The 16,613-nt window shown below is 37.4% G+C and overlaps 1 protein-coding gene across 1 annotated transcript in view; it reads left to right on the forward strand.

Moving 5' to 3' along the window:
• Positions 1-3,657: 3,657 nt before the first annotated feature.
• LOC115726647 (TNF receptor-associated factor homolog 1a-like) overlaps positions 3,658-16,613 on the forward strand; it is a 184,028-nt gene continuing 171,072 nt past the window's right edge. Inside the window, exons 1-2 of the mRNA XM_048274687.1 lie at positions 3,658-3,796; positions 4,568-4,798. Of these exons, the coding sequence (XP_048130644.1) occupies positions 4,615-4,798 (184 nt within the window). The 5' untranslated portion in view covers positions 3,658-3,796; positions 4,568-4,614. The remainder of the gene's footprint in view (positions 3,797-4,567; positions 4,799-16,613) is intronic.

Genomic DNA, 16,613 nt, shown 5'->3' on the forward strand with positions numbered 1-16,613 from the left:
CCCAATGCATCCAACTAAAACATCTAATGTTATCATCTTCACTGTTCCTCGATGAAACAAGCTTTTGAGTTGCTTCATTTTCCTTTCACTAGCCCGGTCTTGCTCGCTATTAAAATATCAGAGCACTTCCTTTGGAAAGCTTCAAACATGTCAATGTTGGTTTATATGAAGAAATTCTGTGATTATACACAATCTACCTAATTCAAACTAAATACCAAAGCTATCGAAATGTGTTTTTGACTTATATTTTAACTCATATTTAACAAGACGGGTCGGATTGCTTAAAATTTTATATTTTGGTTTAAATGGGTCTAAGAGGGAAAAGCTTAACTAAATAAGAGTTTTAACGGGTAAAAAAGAAAATCATTATCAGCCCATTTGATAATTGGTAAAGAAAAAGGTCCAACGCTCATCATCAACCCATGTCTCACTGGAGATGGATCGTTCGCCTTCCTCCACGCCGCATGCAACACTTCCTACCACCGCATCGATCAAGATTGTCACCAGGATGTTCACCATCACACGCGTCAGCAGTGGGAACACAATCGTCGGCATTGACATCATGATTAGGACCACGTGTTCATCGATTATCCCGCCGAAGACGAGAAAGAGAGGCTCATCGCTGGAAAAGTAGGGGAAGTGCCGCGTGGCCATCAAGACAATAAAGACAATGGGCGATAGAGTGCCAGAGGAGGCCGAGGAAGAGGATGAGGAGAAGGAAAATGGTGTAATCGGTGTAGAAGGAGGAGTTGTTGGTCCGGACGTTGAAGACCGCATCTGAGAAGCTAGAAGGGAGCCTAATAGAGCCAATGTCGAGAACGAGCTTTCATGGGCCTCTTCCACTTCCGGCTGCCCATAGGATCGGAGCTGCTCACCTCATTCTCCGGTTTTGGGACCGCCGCCTTGACGTACAATTCGACATTCTTGAAGTGGCGGATCTTGGTATTAAGTCGCGACTCCGTCAAAGATGACATTTGAGCTATTGACCAACCAACTTGGACCCGCTGCCAGTGTCCCACCCGTGGAGGGTGCAATGGCAAGAGGAGGAGAGGCTGCCGGATAGGAAGTTGTTGGTGGCGGGGCGGAGGTTTGAGAGGCTAATGGGCGTTGGTTCGGTGGTTGAATCGGATTGCTTTTGCAAATGGTGCCATTGTAATTTGTTGACCGGAAGCAACGTTGCAGTCGTGGGTTGCTTGTATTTTTCTTTTTTAATTTTAGTATTTCTCCATCTATTAAACCTCAAGATTTTCGACAAAAAAAAAACTTAAAATTTTCTTTTTTGGCAAGAAAAAAAGAAAATTTTTAAATTTTCTATTTTGAGATTTATTACTGAACATACTAAAACTAAAAAAGAAAATTGATAAGAATTCAAGAAGAAAATTGATCAGAATTTGAATGTCGCTTGAGTCGGGTATGAGTCGAATGTGAGTCGACTTAGGCATTAGTCGTTAGAATTGTATTGTAGAAAAATGGGTCAATGCGGATTAAATGGCCAATTTGAATTATACCATTTTCGATTCAATCCAAACTTGACTTGACCCATTAGTTTGATGGGCCTACTAAATACCAACCCCTCTAATAAATCTTTGAAGTTAATTTATTATGGACTTTGACATGCTTGCTTCCACGAAAGGATTTCATAAGTTGTTTCTTCTTCTCTCCAACGTAGTCGACGTGTTTTGCACCAATGTTTATTAAGAGTCTTGCCTTTTTTTGCGGTAATTTTAGTAAGTTTTTGAATTGATAGAAAGTGGGGAAAGTCATAGAATTGAAAAAAAAATGCTCTTATGAAAATATCTCCGAAGTTAGTAAGAAATCTGTAGTTGATATGCATTGATATGAAAAATCGAAGTATTAATTAGCTTATGTCTCGACAATAAATCTACATGTTAGGTACAGAATTCTAAATTTTCTGATATTCATCATCAACAAATGCTATATCATCCCAATTTCTTTATTATCCTCATATCGAACAATTTTAACAATGGCATGATAATAAAGCGAAATTCGAGGCGAATGTTTTGAAATATGTCCATCACACCACACAAGACTCCATTAAGTAACAAAAGTAAAAAGATAGATATGTCTCGTCATATGATCAAGCCAATCCGATCCAACTTTTGATCCCAAACTTAGAATTTCAGCCGCGTCAATATCCTTTTATAAGACAAATGAATGAATGATAACCACTTATTATGGAATAACCGACGAAAAGATTACTCAAGCTAGAATTCTTAACAAAGCGCTCACATTATTCCTCTTTCGTCGTTCTTTAATAGCATACTTTTATGCGGAAAGAGAACATATCTAGAAAATATCCGTAACTCCCGTAAGGTTATTTGTAAGACGTAACGGATTCAAGCATTGAAATCCCGATACATGAGGAGAGATTCAAATATGTTTATATAAGCTACGAAATTATCCAATGGAGGATGGTTTGGATCAACTTTAACCGCATACTTTTATGCGGGGAAGAGAGCATATCGTAAAAATTATCCGTAACTTCTGTAAGGTTATTCGTAAGACATAACGGATTCGAGCATTGAAATCCCGACACACGAGGCATTCAAATATGTCGATATAAATTACAAATTATCCAATCGAGGATAAGCTTAGAGAGATGGCGTTGTTTATATAACCTAATTGGGTGGGGGAACCAAGAACCGAAGGAGGAAGTGCTGGTGGGCCCCACGAAGTGCACGGCCCAATCTCCCCGAGCCCAGGTCAAGCCCAGCCCTACAAAAGTGAGAATCCCTCCCTTCTCTTGTGACCCAAAAAAAAAAAATAATAATAAAATGAAATAAGGTCACTCCTTCCTCACCCCCACATTTATCACCGACCCCTATGAAAAAAAAAAAAAAACCTAATCACATAAAACCACCTTTTTTCTGATTATCGTAAATTTTCCCCGCTCAAAATTTCCACTTTTCAACGTTTTTTCTTTTTCACAAAATCGATAAAAAAAGATGAGAATCGATTTGGAATAATTTTAGCAATTTGATCTTCATTCGATCAAATTCATTATGTCGTCTACGACGCGGTGTCCAATTTTATTTCGTCCTTCGTTCTTTTTTCTCTCCCTTTTTTTTTTCTTCTCATTTTTCTACTTACGTTGTCTCAAAAAATCCGAAGCGCAATGCAATTTTTATTTATTTATTTGTATTTTACGAGGAAGAAGTAAAACGTCCGGACCGGATTAGTTAATTAAAAGGAGGGGAACAAAAAAAAGGGATAACGAAATTAAGAAAAAAGAGGCCCCGAGAATAAAAATTTTCCTTTCTTAATTCTTTTACTAGAAGGTCTGCATGTTTATTGAAGGAAAAATTAGTATTAAAGACCCGCCATATATATATATTGCATTATGGGGTTTGTCAAAAAATTAAATGGGAACCATCTGGAAGAAAAAAAGAAAAAAAAATATCGCATTAAATACTGAATAAGATAACTAAAATTAGGAGAATTCAAGAGAATTTGCGGCCAATTAGAGGAGGTTGGTTTGGTGAGAAATCGACACTCCGCGCTGTCTGCACCTATAAAGCACTTGATCACTCTTTCCCTTCCCATTTCCCCCCTCCTCCTGCGTAGATCTGATTCTCTCTCTCTCTCTCTCTCTCTAGAGCTTCGCATTTCCGCCTTCGGTCTTCTCTCTCTCTCTCTCTCTCTTCCTGCGCTGCTCCTACGACCTCTCTTTCTCTCACTTAAACCTCTCGAGCACCGAATTGCCGTCGTCTCCCCCAAAAGCCCCCCCGCCCCGCCCCCCTCCACCAATCCCCACCCCCCGGGTCTTTTGCCTAAGGTTAGTATGTATTACAAGCCCTTCAATCTTGCGCCGCCGTGGCCCTGTCCGCGAGAATCGCTTCGGTTGTTTTTTTCTTCTTTTCCATTTCGTTCCGTTTTCGATGGATTCCCCCAATCGCCCCCCCGCCACGACCTCTGCGTGCCGCCCGTGATTCTGATTCGGATTGGGCTTCGAGGGCCGTTTTGGCCGTCGATCTCTGCGTTTCGCGTGGTCGGCTGGTTTTGGGCGCGTTGCGGGTTTTAGGCATCATGCAATTTGGGTCAATCGGGCGATTTTCAATTCTTGTTCGGCGTTCTCCTGCCTGATTTTTTGTTTAGGGTTTTCCTGGGCACCTGTCGAATCGTGGAAATGGCCTTTCCGTTAGGTTTAGGGTGTCTAGTGTTTGGATTTACGGGTTCGCGTGGGTTTTCCCAGAAATGAGAGGATTTAAGTCGTGGAAGGAGGTTGTTTCTGCGGCTGCCTTTGGCGTGTGCCTGGAAATGGATGTCATCTGGGCTGATAGTATGTGTTGGATCAAGTTACTATTGTTTTTGGATTTCAAAATTTTCTCTCTTGCGGGCATTATCTATTGGCAATCTTCAAAAAGGTTTGGTTGACATTTGCAGCGCCTAATTTGTTAGACACTGGATTTCTTATTCCAGTAGTTATTTTTTATATGGAAGAATATGTGTGGATAGCTAAAATGATTTTCTGCAATGTAAAAGTGTTGCTTCAAAGCTTTGACTTTCAACGCTCTTTTCGTTTAATTACTGAAATTTCTCTTTTTAGGAATAAGAGTTGAGCCGGTGTGGAAGAGGAGTGTTTGATTGCGAGAAATGGCTGGCGTTGCAACGGAGGAGTCTGGAGTGGGAAGGTCTGAGGAGGGGATTTTGAGTGCTCAGAGCTCTCAATCTGGGAAAGCATTGGCGGAATGGCGATCTTCAGAGCAGGTGGAAAAGGGAACCCCATCGACTTCGCCTCCATACTGGGATACTGACGACGACGACGACGAGGATGGTGGTGTGCTTACTTCTTCAGCTTTAATTCTTTTGACTCAATGTTGTCTTTACCTGGCTTCCTGTGATTTTGAGATCTTCAAAAGCTATCATTTGCATATGTACTGAATCGATACTTGATGAGAAGACTGCTTAAAATAGTGCGTGCATGACTGGATTTATTTGTTGTGTTGAATTTTTGTGTGGATCTGCGCATAGGATAATCCGTTCTTTTTTTTTTTTTTTTTTTTTATGAAGTCATAGTTACCCACTATCATTTGCATATGTACTGGATCAATACTTGATGAGAAGACTGCTTAAAATAGTGCATGCTGGGTGGTAAAGGGGTTGTAACATTGGAATAGACTTCTTTGATGCAGTTCAAGTTTTGCGATGACTGGATTTATTCGTTGTGTTGAATCTTTGTGTGGATCTGCGCAGAGGATAATCCATTTTTTTTTTTTATGAAGTCATAGATACCCATTTTCTATGAAGGCATTATTGCAGCTGGAGTTCCTTGAAATAGGATACGATGCCAAGATAGATAATTATTCTTGATGCTTCCAACCGCATTCTTCCTGTTTGGTTGGGAAATTAGAACTTTTAACTTCCAAAAAAGGAGCGAATTTTTTATGTAGATAAATCTGAAAAGTTCTTTTCTCAATAAGTCCAGAAATTTGAAAAGTTTTGGCTAATTGGTCAGTAGCTTTTGATGATTTTTACTAGATAAATGCTGTAGCTTCTTCCCTCTTCCACTCGGATTGAGGATTGCCTCTCTCTACCTTGTCTATCAACATCTTTTTAATGATGGAACATGTCATTAATTCTGATGACGGGCATTTTTCTTAGGGGATGTAGTCTCATCTTGCTCTTTGTTTCAGGTACTTATACGTATTATGGTTGCTTTTGTTGAAGGACTCTCTCTCTCTCTCTTTTTGTTGTAGGGCCAAAACCTTCCGAGTTGTATGGAAAACATACATGGACGATAGACAAATTTTCACAGATTAATAAAAGGGAACTTCGTAGTGATGTATTTGACGCTGGCGGCTATAAATGGTATGACTCTTTATAGTAGATGGAAGTTGGCTGTGATTGTGTTCGTCTTCTTGAACTAATTCTGTACGAGTTGCTTTTTTTGTATTCTATTGGAAAGATTGAGTCACAAAAGACTTAGGTTTTACTGAAGACTTGACACTTAATGGAACACAGTGGAGGAAGAAGATCTGTGATGCCTACGCGATTAGTTGGAAGAATTTGATTGTAGCTGTTGTAGTAAAAATCTAGTCACTTCTACTTAGATGGCATGATATTCTTTCTTTCAAATGCCCATGTTGGTCTTTGTCATATTGTGAAATTCAGTCTTCTTGCTCCCTTGGGAAACTGTTTCGTTTCTGATATACAGAAAGTGGGGGTAAGAACCTTCCAGCTCTGATAGGGATACCTAGTTCATGAATCAATCGAATATGTGGTGTGGGCCCCCGCGGGTTGGAATTCCACGCAGACAAGTGTCACTCTCTGCAATCGCATGACGCTAGTATTCTCTCGGGAAATGAGAAGGAAGTAGATTGTTTCTTTATCTAATATTAGTCAATGGCTTTTGGGAAACTAATTGCTAGTGATGACATTAACTAGATGTTGGTCATGCCATCTACCTTATGTTGTAAGATAGGAATGGTTCCTGACATCCTTAGTTTGCCTACTTCATCATGATTAATATTGTTGTGTCTAGGAATGTACTGCATTTAACTTTTCTTCCATATCTTGTACACAAGTATTTTTAAGTAAAATATCCTGTCATATCATATGGACTGTTTATTTCGCTCTTTCTCATCACCTATGCCCGGTTTTAACAGTTGATGAGTATCCTATGTTATTTGCTTGTCTTTTTAGCCTTCCAATTCCTTATGTCCTCTAAAATGCTTTTCTCTACATCCAATGCTTTATCTTAGCATCCACAAATGATGAGTGGGCTTACGCAGTATGTGGTTATACCTAGCAAAAAGCAACCTTTTCCTTTTGCTTCAACCCCCCTTTGTCTTCTTTCCCTCTTCCCCTTTTTTTGGTTGAACTGTGCTTTCCCCCTTCAATCTAACATATTATACAAATGTCAAGAAGTGCCAACATTTTTTTATTGTGGAAGTTTCAAGTGCTTTGGGCTAAGAAAAAGTCAAATTGTGTCCGACATGAGATTTAGAATAGGTGAAAAGCAAAAAGTAAAATTCTATCCGCACATGCCCTTATGTTTTTCTGTGAACTGGTAGTTTGTTTTGTATGTAATGTGAAAGATACGAGGGCCTTTGTTTCATGCAGTCATTTTAACTAGTCCCCTTTGAAGATGAAGTTGTATAATTTGATTCGAATTATCCGAGTCTCTTTTATAAGGATAATTAATTTTTTCCTAGTTGCTTGATTTTTTGTTTTTGTTTAAGGTGTACTTGAACTGGAACATTCAGAACAAGTTTGAAATTGTCTCGGAGGATGAGAATCGCATTTCAGTCTGCATGTATTTGGTTGTATTACCAAATAATTTCCTAGAACTTCATGAAGGCAGATAAGTTTTAATGATCTGGTTGTGTTGTTTGATAATTTGCCTTTGCGATGCAGGTATATTTTAATATATCCCCAAGGTTGTGATGGCTGCAACCATCTCTCTTTGTTTCTCTGTGTTCACAATCATGACAAACTTCTTCCAGGTTCACCACTTTTTCCAATTTTAAATACATTTGATGATAGTTTTGTATATCTCATTATGATACGGTCAAGATTTCTTTTTGTATAAGAATAATTTTACTTTGTGCAGGATGGAGTCATTTTGCACAATTTACAATTGCTGTGGTGAATAAAGATCCAAAGAAATCGAAATATTCCGGTGGGTTGATTTACTTTTGTTTAGTTGCATTTACTGAAGTTTTGACCCTACCAAGGTCAATAACTGGCTTGCTGCGAGTTTTGCAGATACATTACATCGATTTCGGAAGGAGGAGCATGATTGGGGATGGAAAAAGTTTATGGAATTGTCGAAAGTGTCTGATGGGTTTATTGATGCTGGCACCCTTATCATAAAGGCTCAAGTCCAAGTCATAAGGTCTTTATTTTCATTTTCCTCTTTCATATAATGGTTCCATTTATGTTATTCTTCATTTGAGAGATTTTTCTGCATAGGTTCATCTTAGTCACTTTTCAAAACAGAATTTTCTTCCCTTGTTGTGTGTGACTCATCAATATTGTTGTCATGTCTACGCCATTTAAATTGTGCCAAGTGGCGTGGTTGTCACGTTGTTTTGCAAAATTAAGCTACTTCTTCAAGAAGGGAATTCTTCTTGTACAGATGTAGTTATGGTTGATTCTGAATCTATTTGAAGCCCAAAATGTTTTATAATCAATTTCAAGTTGCCTAATTATGCACTTTTACTAGTAGTTGTGGGGTTGGAATTGAGTTTATCTGTCCTAGTTAAAGTGCCAGTATTTGGTTCTGTCTGTACTTGCGTGTGAAAGTCATAATCAGTGGATGCGTGTTGACATTCCCTATGTCACATGAAGGACTTAAAACAGTTGATTTAATGTCATAGAGTTGATGATCTAGTGTTTTTTTTTTTTTTTTGGTAAGTTAATCGATGATCTAGTGTTCATAGCTGCTTCTTACTGTTTCTCTCTCTGTCTCCCCTTGTCCCTTTTATTTTTGTGGAAGAGGGTGGTCTGGTTATGGTCTCTTACATTCAGGTCATGTGAACCTCCCTTAGAAATTGATTGCACTTTCATCTTTTTTTTAATATTACAACTTCTGCTGTGAAGTATATAGCGCGATTTGATTTTTCTTTGTTTTCACTAATATCTGTTGATTCCCCTGCATAATCTTTGTGTAGTTTAGTTTTTTTAAGGTTTCTAAATTTAAAAATTCCTTCATACATATCATTTTTAGGCTAGTTTTTATACTGACAAGGCATTGATGTCTGGATTAACATAATCATCTGAACCCTCCTTAGAAATTGATTGCACTTTAATCGTTTTTTTAATATTACAATTTCTGCTGTGAAGTATATAGCGCGATTTGATTTTGCTTTGTTTTCACTAGTATCTGTTGATTCCCTAATACAATCTTTGTGCAGTTTTATTTTTTTAAGGTTTCTAAATTTAAAAATTCCTCGATACATATAATTTTTAGGCTAGTTTTTAAGCTGACGAGGGATTGATGTCTGGCTTAACATGTGTATGGTTTTTCTGGCAGTTGAAGATTCTGTTTTCTTTTCTCTTTTAATATCTTTTAATATATATACATAAGCAATTTATATAAATAAAGACACACACATAACCAATTATCATGTTGGATCATGATAATTGGTTAGTTTATCCACATTGTGAAGTTCTCACGTGATAATTTCATCCTTCTCAGTTAAAATTCGTTGTTGGCTCGTTGGACTTACTCATGCATCTACACCCAGTCAGTCCTGTCTTTGAAAGGTAGAAAAAAATCGTACCTTGGTGATATTGTGTATGTCATGAAAAGTCGTGCTTTTAGAAATTCTTTAGGAGTGACTAGTTGAGAAACCTTCCAATTTCCATATGAGAGTCTTCTGCCTTATGTTCCTATCCAATGGTTTGGCTGGTCACGAAGATCAGGATGCTGTTATCTTAATTTTGAAGTGATTGCTGCTTTTTTTCTTCGAACTTCCGTAACCTACTTTTACCTTTAACTGATTAAGCTCCAATTTGCCCAGCGAACATTCATTTTCATCATCTGATTAAGCTTCAATTAGCCCAGCGAACACTTACTTTTATCATCTGATTAACCCTGCTTGATCATTACCAGGGAGAAAGCAGATCGACCATTCCGTTGCCTGGATTCTCAATTCAGGGGAGAACTTGTTGGTGTGTACTTGACTAATGTTGAGCAAATCTGCCGACGTTTTGTCGAAGAGAGGAGGGGCAAGCTTGGGAAGCTGATCGAGGACAAGGATAGATGGTCAGGGTACGCTGTTATTAGTACTATTTTTCAACTAGTATATTGTTTTAATCACTATTCTCAGAGTTATGAAGTTGAGGACTCGCTGGAGCCGTTGTTGAGTATTCAAATCTTCATTTAATGGTAGTTTGTATGTTGAAATCTGATTTGTGAGGTTATTTGCCTATTTTAATGGGAAGATACATGATTTTGCAGCTTCCGTGCTTTCTGGTTGGGAATTGACCAAAATGCTAGATGCGATTTGTCAAAAGAGAAAATGGATGTGATTCTCAAAGTTGTGGTGAAACACTTTTTCATAGAAAAAGAAGTTACCTCGACTTTGGTTATGGATTCCTTGTATAGTGGTTTGAAGGCTCTCGTAGGCCAAAGCAAATGTAAGAAAGGGAGGACAAAAGTATTGGATCCTGATGAAATGCCGGCTCCCATTGTTTCGGTGGATAAGGATATGTTTGTTTTGGTGGATGACGTATTATTACTGCTTGAAAGGGCCGCCTTGGAACCTCTGCCTCCAAAAGATGAGAAGGGTCCTCAAAATCAAACAAACGTAAGCTGGCAAGTCTTACTCAAGTTTGTTACGCTGATATGGTATAGGGAACCACAAAGAATGGCTGCAGAATGTTAAGAGTGCGAATGAGATGGCAGCATTTAGTTTTCTATTAATTGGACCATAACTGCATTTTGTATGGCAAAGTGCTTTTCTTTAGATGTCGTTGGTCCAGTCATGAATAGCTTTCATTCAGAGCGACTCATTCTCTAACTCCCGCCTCTTGGTTGGATCTTGTTGGTTTTTGCATCCTGATGTCTTGCCTTGCTTTTCTAATTGCATCATGTTCTTATTATGACATGACAGTTTGGAAGGCAACATTTACTTGAATGAGACATGTGAATTTTTTCTCTCTCTTCTATAAATGAGAGGCTGCTTTTATTAGTATAGGAAGTCCAAGCTAGGATTTTCATTGGTCATTTTGGTGAGCGTAGGAATCAGAAGACGGGTCAAGCTGTCAGATGAAATTGAGTGATGTGAAATCCTTACACTTGCACATAATAGGTTTGCCATCTATAAGTTTTTCCTATTTAAAAGTTTTCACTATGGGCAGATCAGCATGTGTATGATCAACTCTGTACTAAGAAGTTTTGATCAGAAGACTGGTCAAGCTGTCAGACGAAATTTTGTGGTGTGAAATCCTTACACTCGCACATAATAGGTTTGCCTTATAAGTTTTTCCTATTTAAAAGTTTGCACTATGGGCAGATCAGCATGTGTATGATCAACTTCATGTTTTTCCTTCCTGTTCTCCTGTTTGATTGTTTCATGCTATTTCATTAAATACATAATTTTTTTGGGTCTTCAACCTAAGTCATGGCTCTGCAACTGTCCAATAAAACTTTAGGATGGCAATTCTCGTGAGGACTTCAATAAGGATTCCATTGAGCGTGACGAAAGGCGGTTGACAGAATTGGGTCGAAGAACAGTGGAGATTTTTGTACTTGCACATATTTTCAGGTATTTCCTTGTGCAGGAATTTTCAGGTTCTTTCTTCTTGTAGTTGTCTTTCTGGCTTGTTTGCCATGAAACAGATATATTTCTGTGAACGGACTTAGTTTTCGTCTTTCAGGGAGAGACAACTTTTGCTAACATAACAATGATGCTAAAGTTGTAACATATGTATCAAAGAGAATAGGAAGAAGCACATGTAGAGTTCACTAGGGATAATTGACAATGTCTGTGGAGGCTTTAGCCAGCGTGGCAAAGGATCTATTAAAAGATATTTAACTTCACCTGGAAATACATGGTGATGAGGGCCAGTCCAGATTCCTTACCATGGTTAAAACACCATCATTTTGTCCCTATCTGAAGCCACTCTTTTCTTTGCTTGTTAAATACCCCTCCAACTCCTTTCTCACGATGATTAGGTTAGCTTCTTCTTGCAAATATGGGAAAAATTGTCTCCAAGCTTACTGGACTGCTGACATTATTGTTGGGAGCACACAGAGATTGACCTATAAGAAATTTTATTTTCGAAGATCGTAGAATGCTTCTTTGTGATTGGATTGGAATTTTGCAGCTTTGCAAGCTGGACTTAGATCAATGTTTTATAACGATCTTTGGTTTGGTGGTTATTCCAATCACATATCTGTCTTATAATGCGCTTGTATCTTGTCAAGTGGATTACGTATACTTTTGTGTAAATTCTTATGATGTCTTAAGTATATTTGACATAAAATGTATCTATCATTTGCTCTGTGTTGCGTTACTGTCTCGTGTAGTAGCAAAATTGAAGTTGCCTATCAAGAGGCTGTTGCTCTGAAGCGGCAAGAAGAGCTCATTCGAGAAGAAGAACAAGCTCTGAAGCGGCAAGAAGAGCTCATTCGAGAAGAAGAAGAAGAAGCATGGGTGGCTGGAAGCGAGCAGAAGTCGAGACGTGGGGTTAATCAGAAGTCGAGACGTGGGGCTAATCAGAAGTCGAGACGTGGGGCTAATCTTAAGGAAAAGAAGTCAAAGAAAAAGCATGTTTGATGTTCTTAGCTACTATTACTTTGTACTAATATTGGCTGCATAGCTTCTTCTTGCAAATATGGGAAAAATTGTCTCCGAGCTTACTGGACTGCTGACATTATTGTTGGGAGCACACAGAGATTGACCTATAAGAAATTTTATTTTCGAAGGTCGTAGAATGCTTCTTTGTGATTGGATTGGAATTTGCAGCTTTGCAAGTTGGACTTAGATCAATGTTTTATAACGATCTTTGGTTTGGTGGTTATTCCATTCACATATCTGTCTTATAATGCGCTTTTATCTTGTCAAGTGGATTATGTATACTTTTTTGTAGATTCTTATGATGTCTTAAGTATATTTGACATAAAATGTATGTATCATTTGCTCTTTGTGTTGCATTACTGTCTCGTGTAGTAACAACATTGAAGTTGCCTATCAAGAGGCTGTTGCTCTGAAGCGGCAAGAAGAGCTCATTCGAGAAGAAGAACAAGCATGCGGTTTTCGAACTAGAGACTAAGTTGATCGCCAAATTGCTAGTGGGGCACGTAAGGAGATGGGGACCCTACTTCACAGCTCATTATTTTTTCAGGCAAGAGGTGCAGATGGTGATGTGACCCAATTTGTTTTGTGGACAATTAAAAGAGGTGGAGACACCTATTAGATACAATGCTCTCATTTACCATCTACTGATATTACAAGAATATTCTAGAATATATGTATTCGAGGAATATTTTAGAATTCCCACGAAACCTTAAGGATGCGCTTGGTAGTCTGGATTTTTAATTTGAATAAGATTGTAGAATATCATTTGAGATACATGAATTTTCTTGTATCCCATCTTTTATTTGGTGAATTGAGGCGATAAAATTGGAAATTTTCAATTCTTTTTATACATATGTATTTTAATAGGAAAAAGTTATCAATCGAAATAGAATAAAGGATATCAACAGGAAAAAAAAAGAAAAATAAATGTCCCTTTTTTTTGTACTTTAACATCAACAAATTGAACCAAAACACAAAAGGAAAACGTACATTAATTAAGAAAAGGGTATGTTCAATGGAAGTCCTAAAACTTGTCACGAATTCCTAGAACTTGCAAAAGTACAATCAAGTTTTAAAACTTGTTAAATTGGTACAATCGAGTTTTTTCATTAGCTCCATCTAACTTGGCTAACATAAATCGCTCACATGGATTTTTCTTTAATGTTTTCTTTCTCCTACGTGAAGATGACATGGATAAAAGGGCATCGTTTTGGTCCAAATAGGATTTATAATATAGATTTTACTTAGATTAACTAAAAACATATGCTAAAAAAAGAAGAAGCTAAAACCCACGGCCGAGATGAGCTGGCGATGGTGAGGGAATGGTTAACTGGGGTTGCCGAGCCCGGCTAGAGATCGGCGGCGCTCGCCGATAGCAAGTGAGGGCCTCATGGCCCCCTCCCAATTGCAGCCCTTGGCCAGAACCGAACGAGGGCCAGCGACCCTCACCTAGATCCGGCTCGGGCCCAAAACCACGTCTACCATTACCTCACCATCGCCGAATAAACATATTCGAAAGAGATTAGTAAGGGAGTAGCTAGAATAATTGACCAAACATGCACATTATGGGATAAGTTGAGTAGGGAAGCCTCATTAAATTCTTATTATGTAAAATAATAGTTTAATCCGCACTCATAAGTAGGGCATTTCCCATTTTTATAGGAACTTCTATACCATAAACAATGCCATCTCTAATTATAGCCTATAAGCTAAGGGCCTGTTTGACAACGATTCTTATCCAAAAAAGTAATTTTGATTAGAATCATATTTTCTAATTATGTTCCAGGGATAATTTTCAGATAATCAAAATGCATTTGATAAATGTACAAAATTACAATTTTCGGATAGAAACGCATTTTGAACATCACAAATTTTCTGTTTCGAAGAATAACCAGGTGGCAAGAATTTTTTTTTTTAAATTTTTCATCTTTTTTAAAAATTTTAATTTTTTTAGGTTTAATTTTTTAAAATTTTAAAATTTCCCCCCAATTTTATTTATTTTTTTATTTGACCCCTTTTTTTCAATTTTGAAATTTTTTATTAAATTTTAAAGCTTATTTTTAAATTTAATTTTGAAAATTGTATCTAAAAAAAATTAGTTGTTGGTAAATTTTCAAATCTATTTTTTTTTTAAAGTTCAGAAGTCCATGTGGACTTAATCTTATTAAAAAAAATCGAAAGCTTGTTCTTTTTTGTGATTTTCAAAAGTGATTATTTTTTCCAGAATCAACTTTTTGTTATTCTTATTTTTGCTCTAAAACTATTCCTAAGAATAAAATCAGAATCAGAATCATTATCAAATATGTTTTCATCTCTTTTTTTTTTTAGAACGGAATCGGAGAATGATAATCGTTGCTAAATTGACCCTAATTCTCTAGATACACTAGCATCAATCTTTCAACTCTACAACAAAACATGGAGTCTTTTATTGTAGAAAGAATGGATGCCCGCCAATCCCAAGGAATAGTCAAGCTTAATAGGGTCTCTTAGTGCATTAATTCACGGACATATCTATTTTACTGAGTTTCTCTCCCGTGTATTGCCCGGATTGTTGCTCCTTTCGTGCGGGTCATAACTTACCCAACAAGGAATTTTGCTACCTTAGGATTCTTATAGTTACGATCTCCGTTAGTAGCAAGTGGTTCTAGCTTCTTCTTCTTTTTGATATTTTTAATTTCTAGCATTTTTTAAATTTTAATTAAGTATAAAATTAGAAATCATATTGGACCAAAAAGACATCGTTTTAGCCTTAAATTTCGTGTTTTAGCTATGTCCGTGCCACATAGGAGAGAGAAAATATTTAAAAAAAGTAAGGTTCAACATTTTCTGTCGGTCAAGTTGGACGGACTTAACGGAAGGACTCAATTGCATCAATTTGATAAGTTTTTGAACTTGATTGCACTTTTTGCAAGTTTTAAAACTCAATTGCCCTTTCATCACAAGTTTTAGAATTTCCGATGCACATATCCCATTAAGAAAAAAGAGTGTGTGCTAGCAACTTAACCGCCAATTTTAACAACTAGGAAACAAGAGTTTGCATATGCACTTGACATAATCAACGGATTCCATACCAACACTAGCCCTTGCATGAACTCTTTCTTAAGACAATTTCCACAAAACCACATTCTACATGGTTACAATATTCAAATATACAAGCATTTAATTAACACTAAAATCCACACCTACGTAATTCACAACTTCACAGGAAAATATTACTAATTTTTGTTCAATGTCATAAAACAATAAAGAGACTACACAAGAGACCTAATACTTTTAGGCACATTTAACCAAGGTTGAAAACCATAACGCAGGTTGCAATTACACGAAAGATTAAAAAAAAAAAAAGTCATTATGGCAAAGATATGCAAGCCTATATACACTAGCTTAGAATGAAAAAGTCATTCTCGTCCATCATGTCTTGGTGAAGCATTTCCTACAAATTCCCTCCGGTCATCTCCTTCAAAACAAGAAAACGGCCAACCAACTATTGAATCACATACTAAAATTCAATGTACTTGCTCTCCTAAAAGTGCATGGCATCAAATGATGAACTTAAATGTTTCCAATTTGGCAAGATCTTTGTTTCCGGAATCCAAATCTGATGTAGAACAGCTGGCGCGTGATTTCCTGAAAAAACGTGATCGCCAGAAATCGTGGTGGTTCCACCGCTAATTCGCACTTGGGGCCGGGGAGCTCGGATTGTGCTCAAATTTGGTCGGTCGCATGGAAACAGGCCGCTGATCAATACCCACAGTGTTACTATGATTGATGTCATATTTTCATGCTTCGGAGTTATTTAGATAGGTTTTTGGGCAATTTTTCGATTTTAGGCAACGTTGCGATATATCCGATCGCAATATTTGATTTGATTTCTATTTTGATTTGATTTGATTTGATTTGATTTATATTATCTCGTTTTATGTTATCTTAGTTCCAAAAGGAGTCATATCTATATAAAGGATGTCCCCCTACGTAATCTTTACGAGTCAATTTTATCGATTTCAGTCAATCTTTTGAAAAAGCTTTCCTGTTATCACTTCCTCCGGTTCAAAATCTCTTTATGTTGATTGATTCTTCATATTGCTCTGGAAAGTCTTGAAGTTGTTGTTCTACATTGCCCGACAATGGGTCTTACGTGTAGTAGTTGTTGTTCCACATCGCTTGACAACGGGTCCTATATGCTCTTTATATTCATGTGGTCTCCCTTCACCTATCAATTTAAGCTTTTATGTTAGACTTTATAACATGGTATCAGAGTTAGTATAGTTCCTTTCGCAAAGGTGCATCCATCCCCATTAGTCAAATTTCACGTATCACTCGTAATTCGGCTTGCATGGGAGA

Source organism: Rhodamnia argentea, chromosome 1, assembly GCF_020921035.1.
Source record: "Rhodamnia argentea isolate NSW1041297 chromosome 1, ASM2092103v1, whole genome shotgun sequence".
In the NCBI taxonomy this organism is placed as follows: domain Eukaryota; kingdom Viridiplantae; phylum Streptophyta; class Magnoliopsida; order Myrtales; family Myrtaceae; genus Rhodamnia; species Rhodamnia argentea.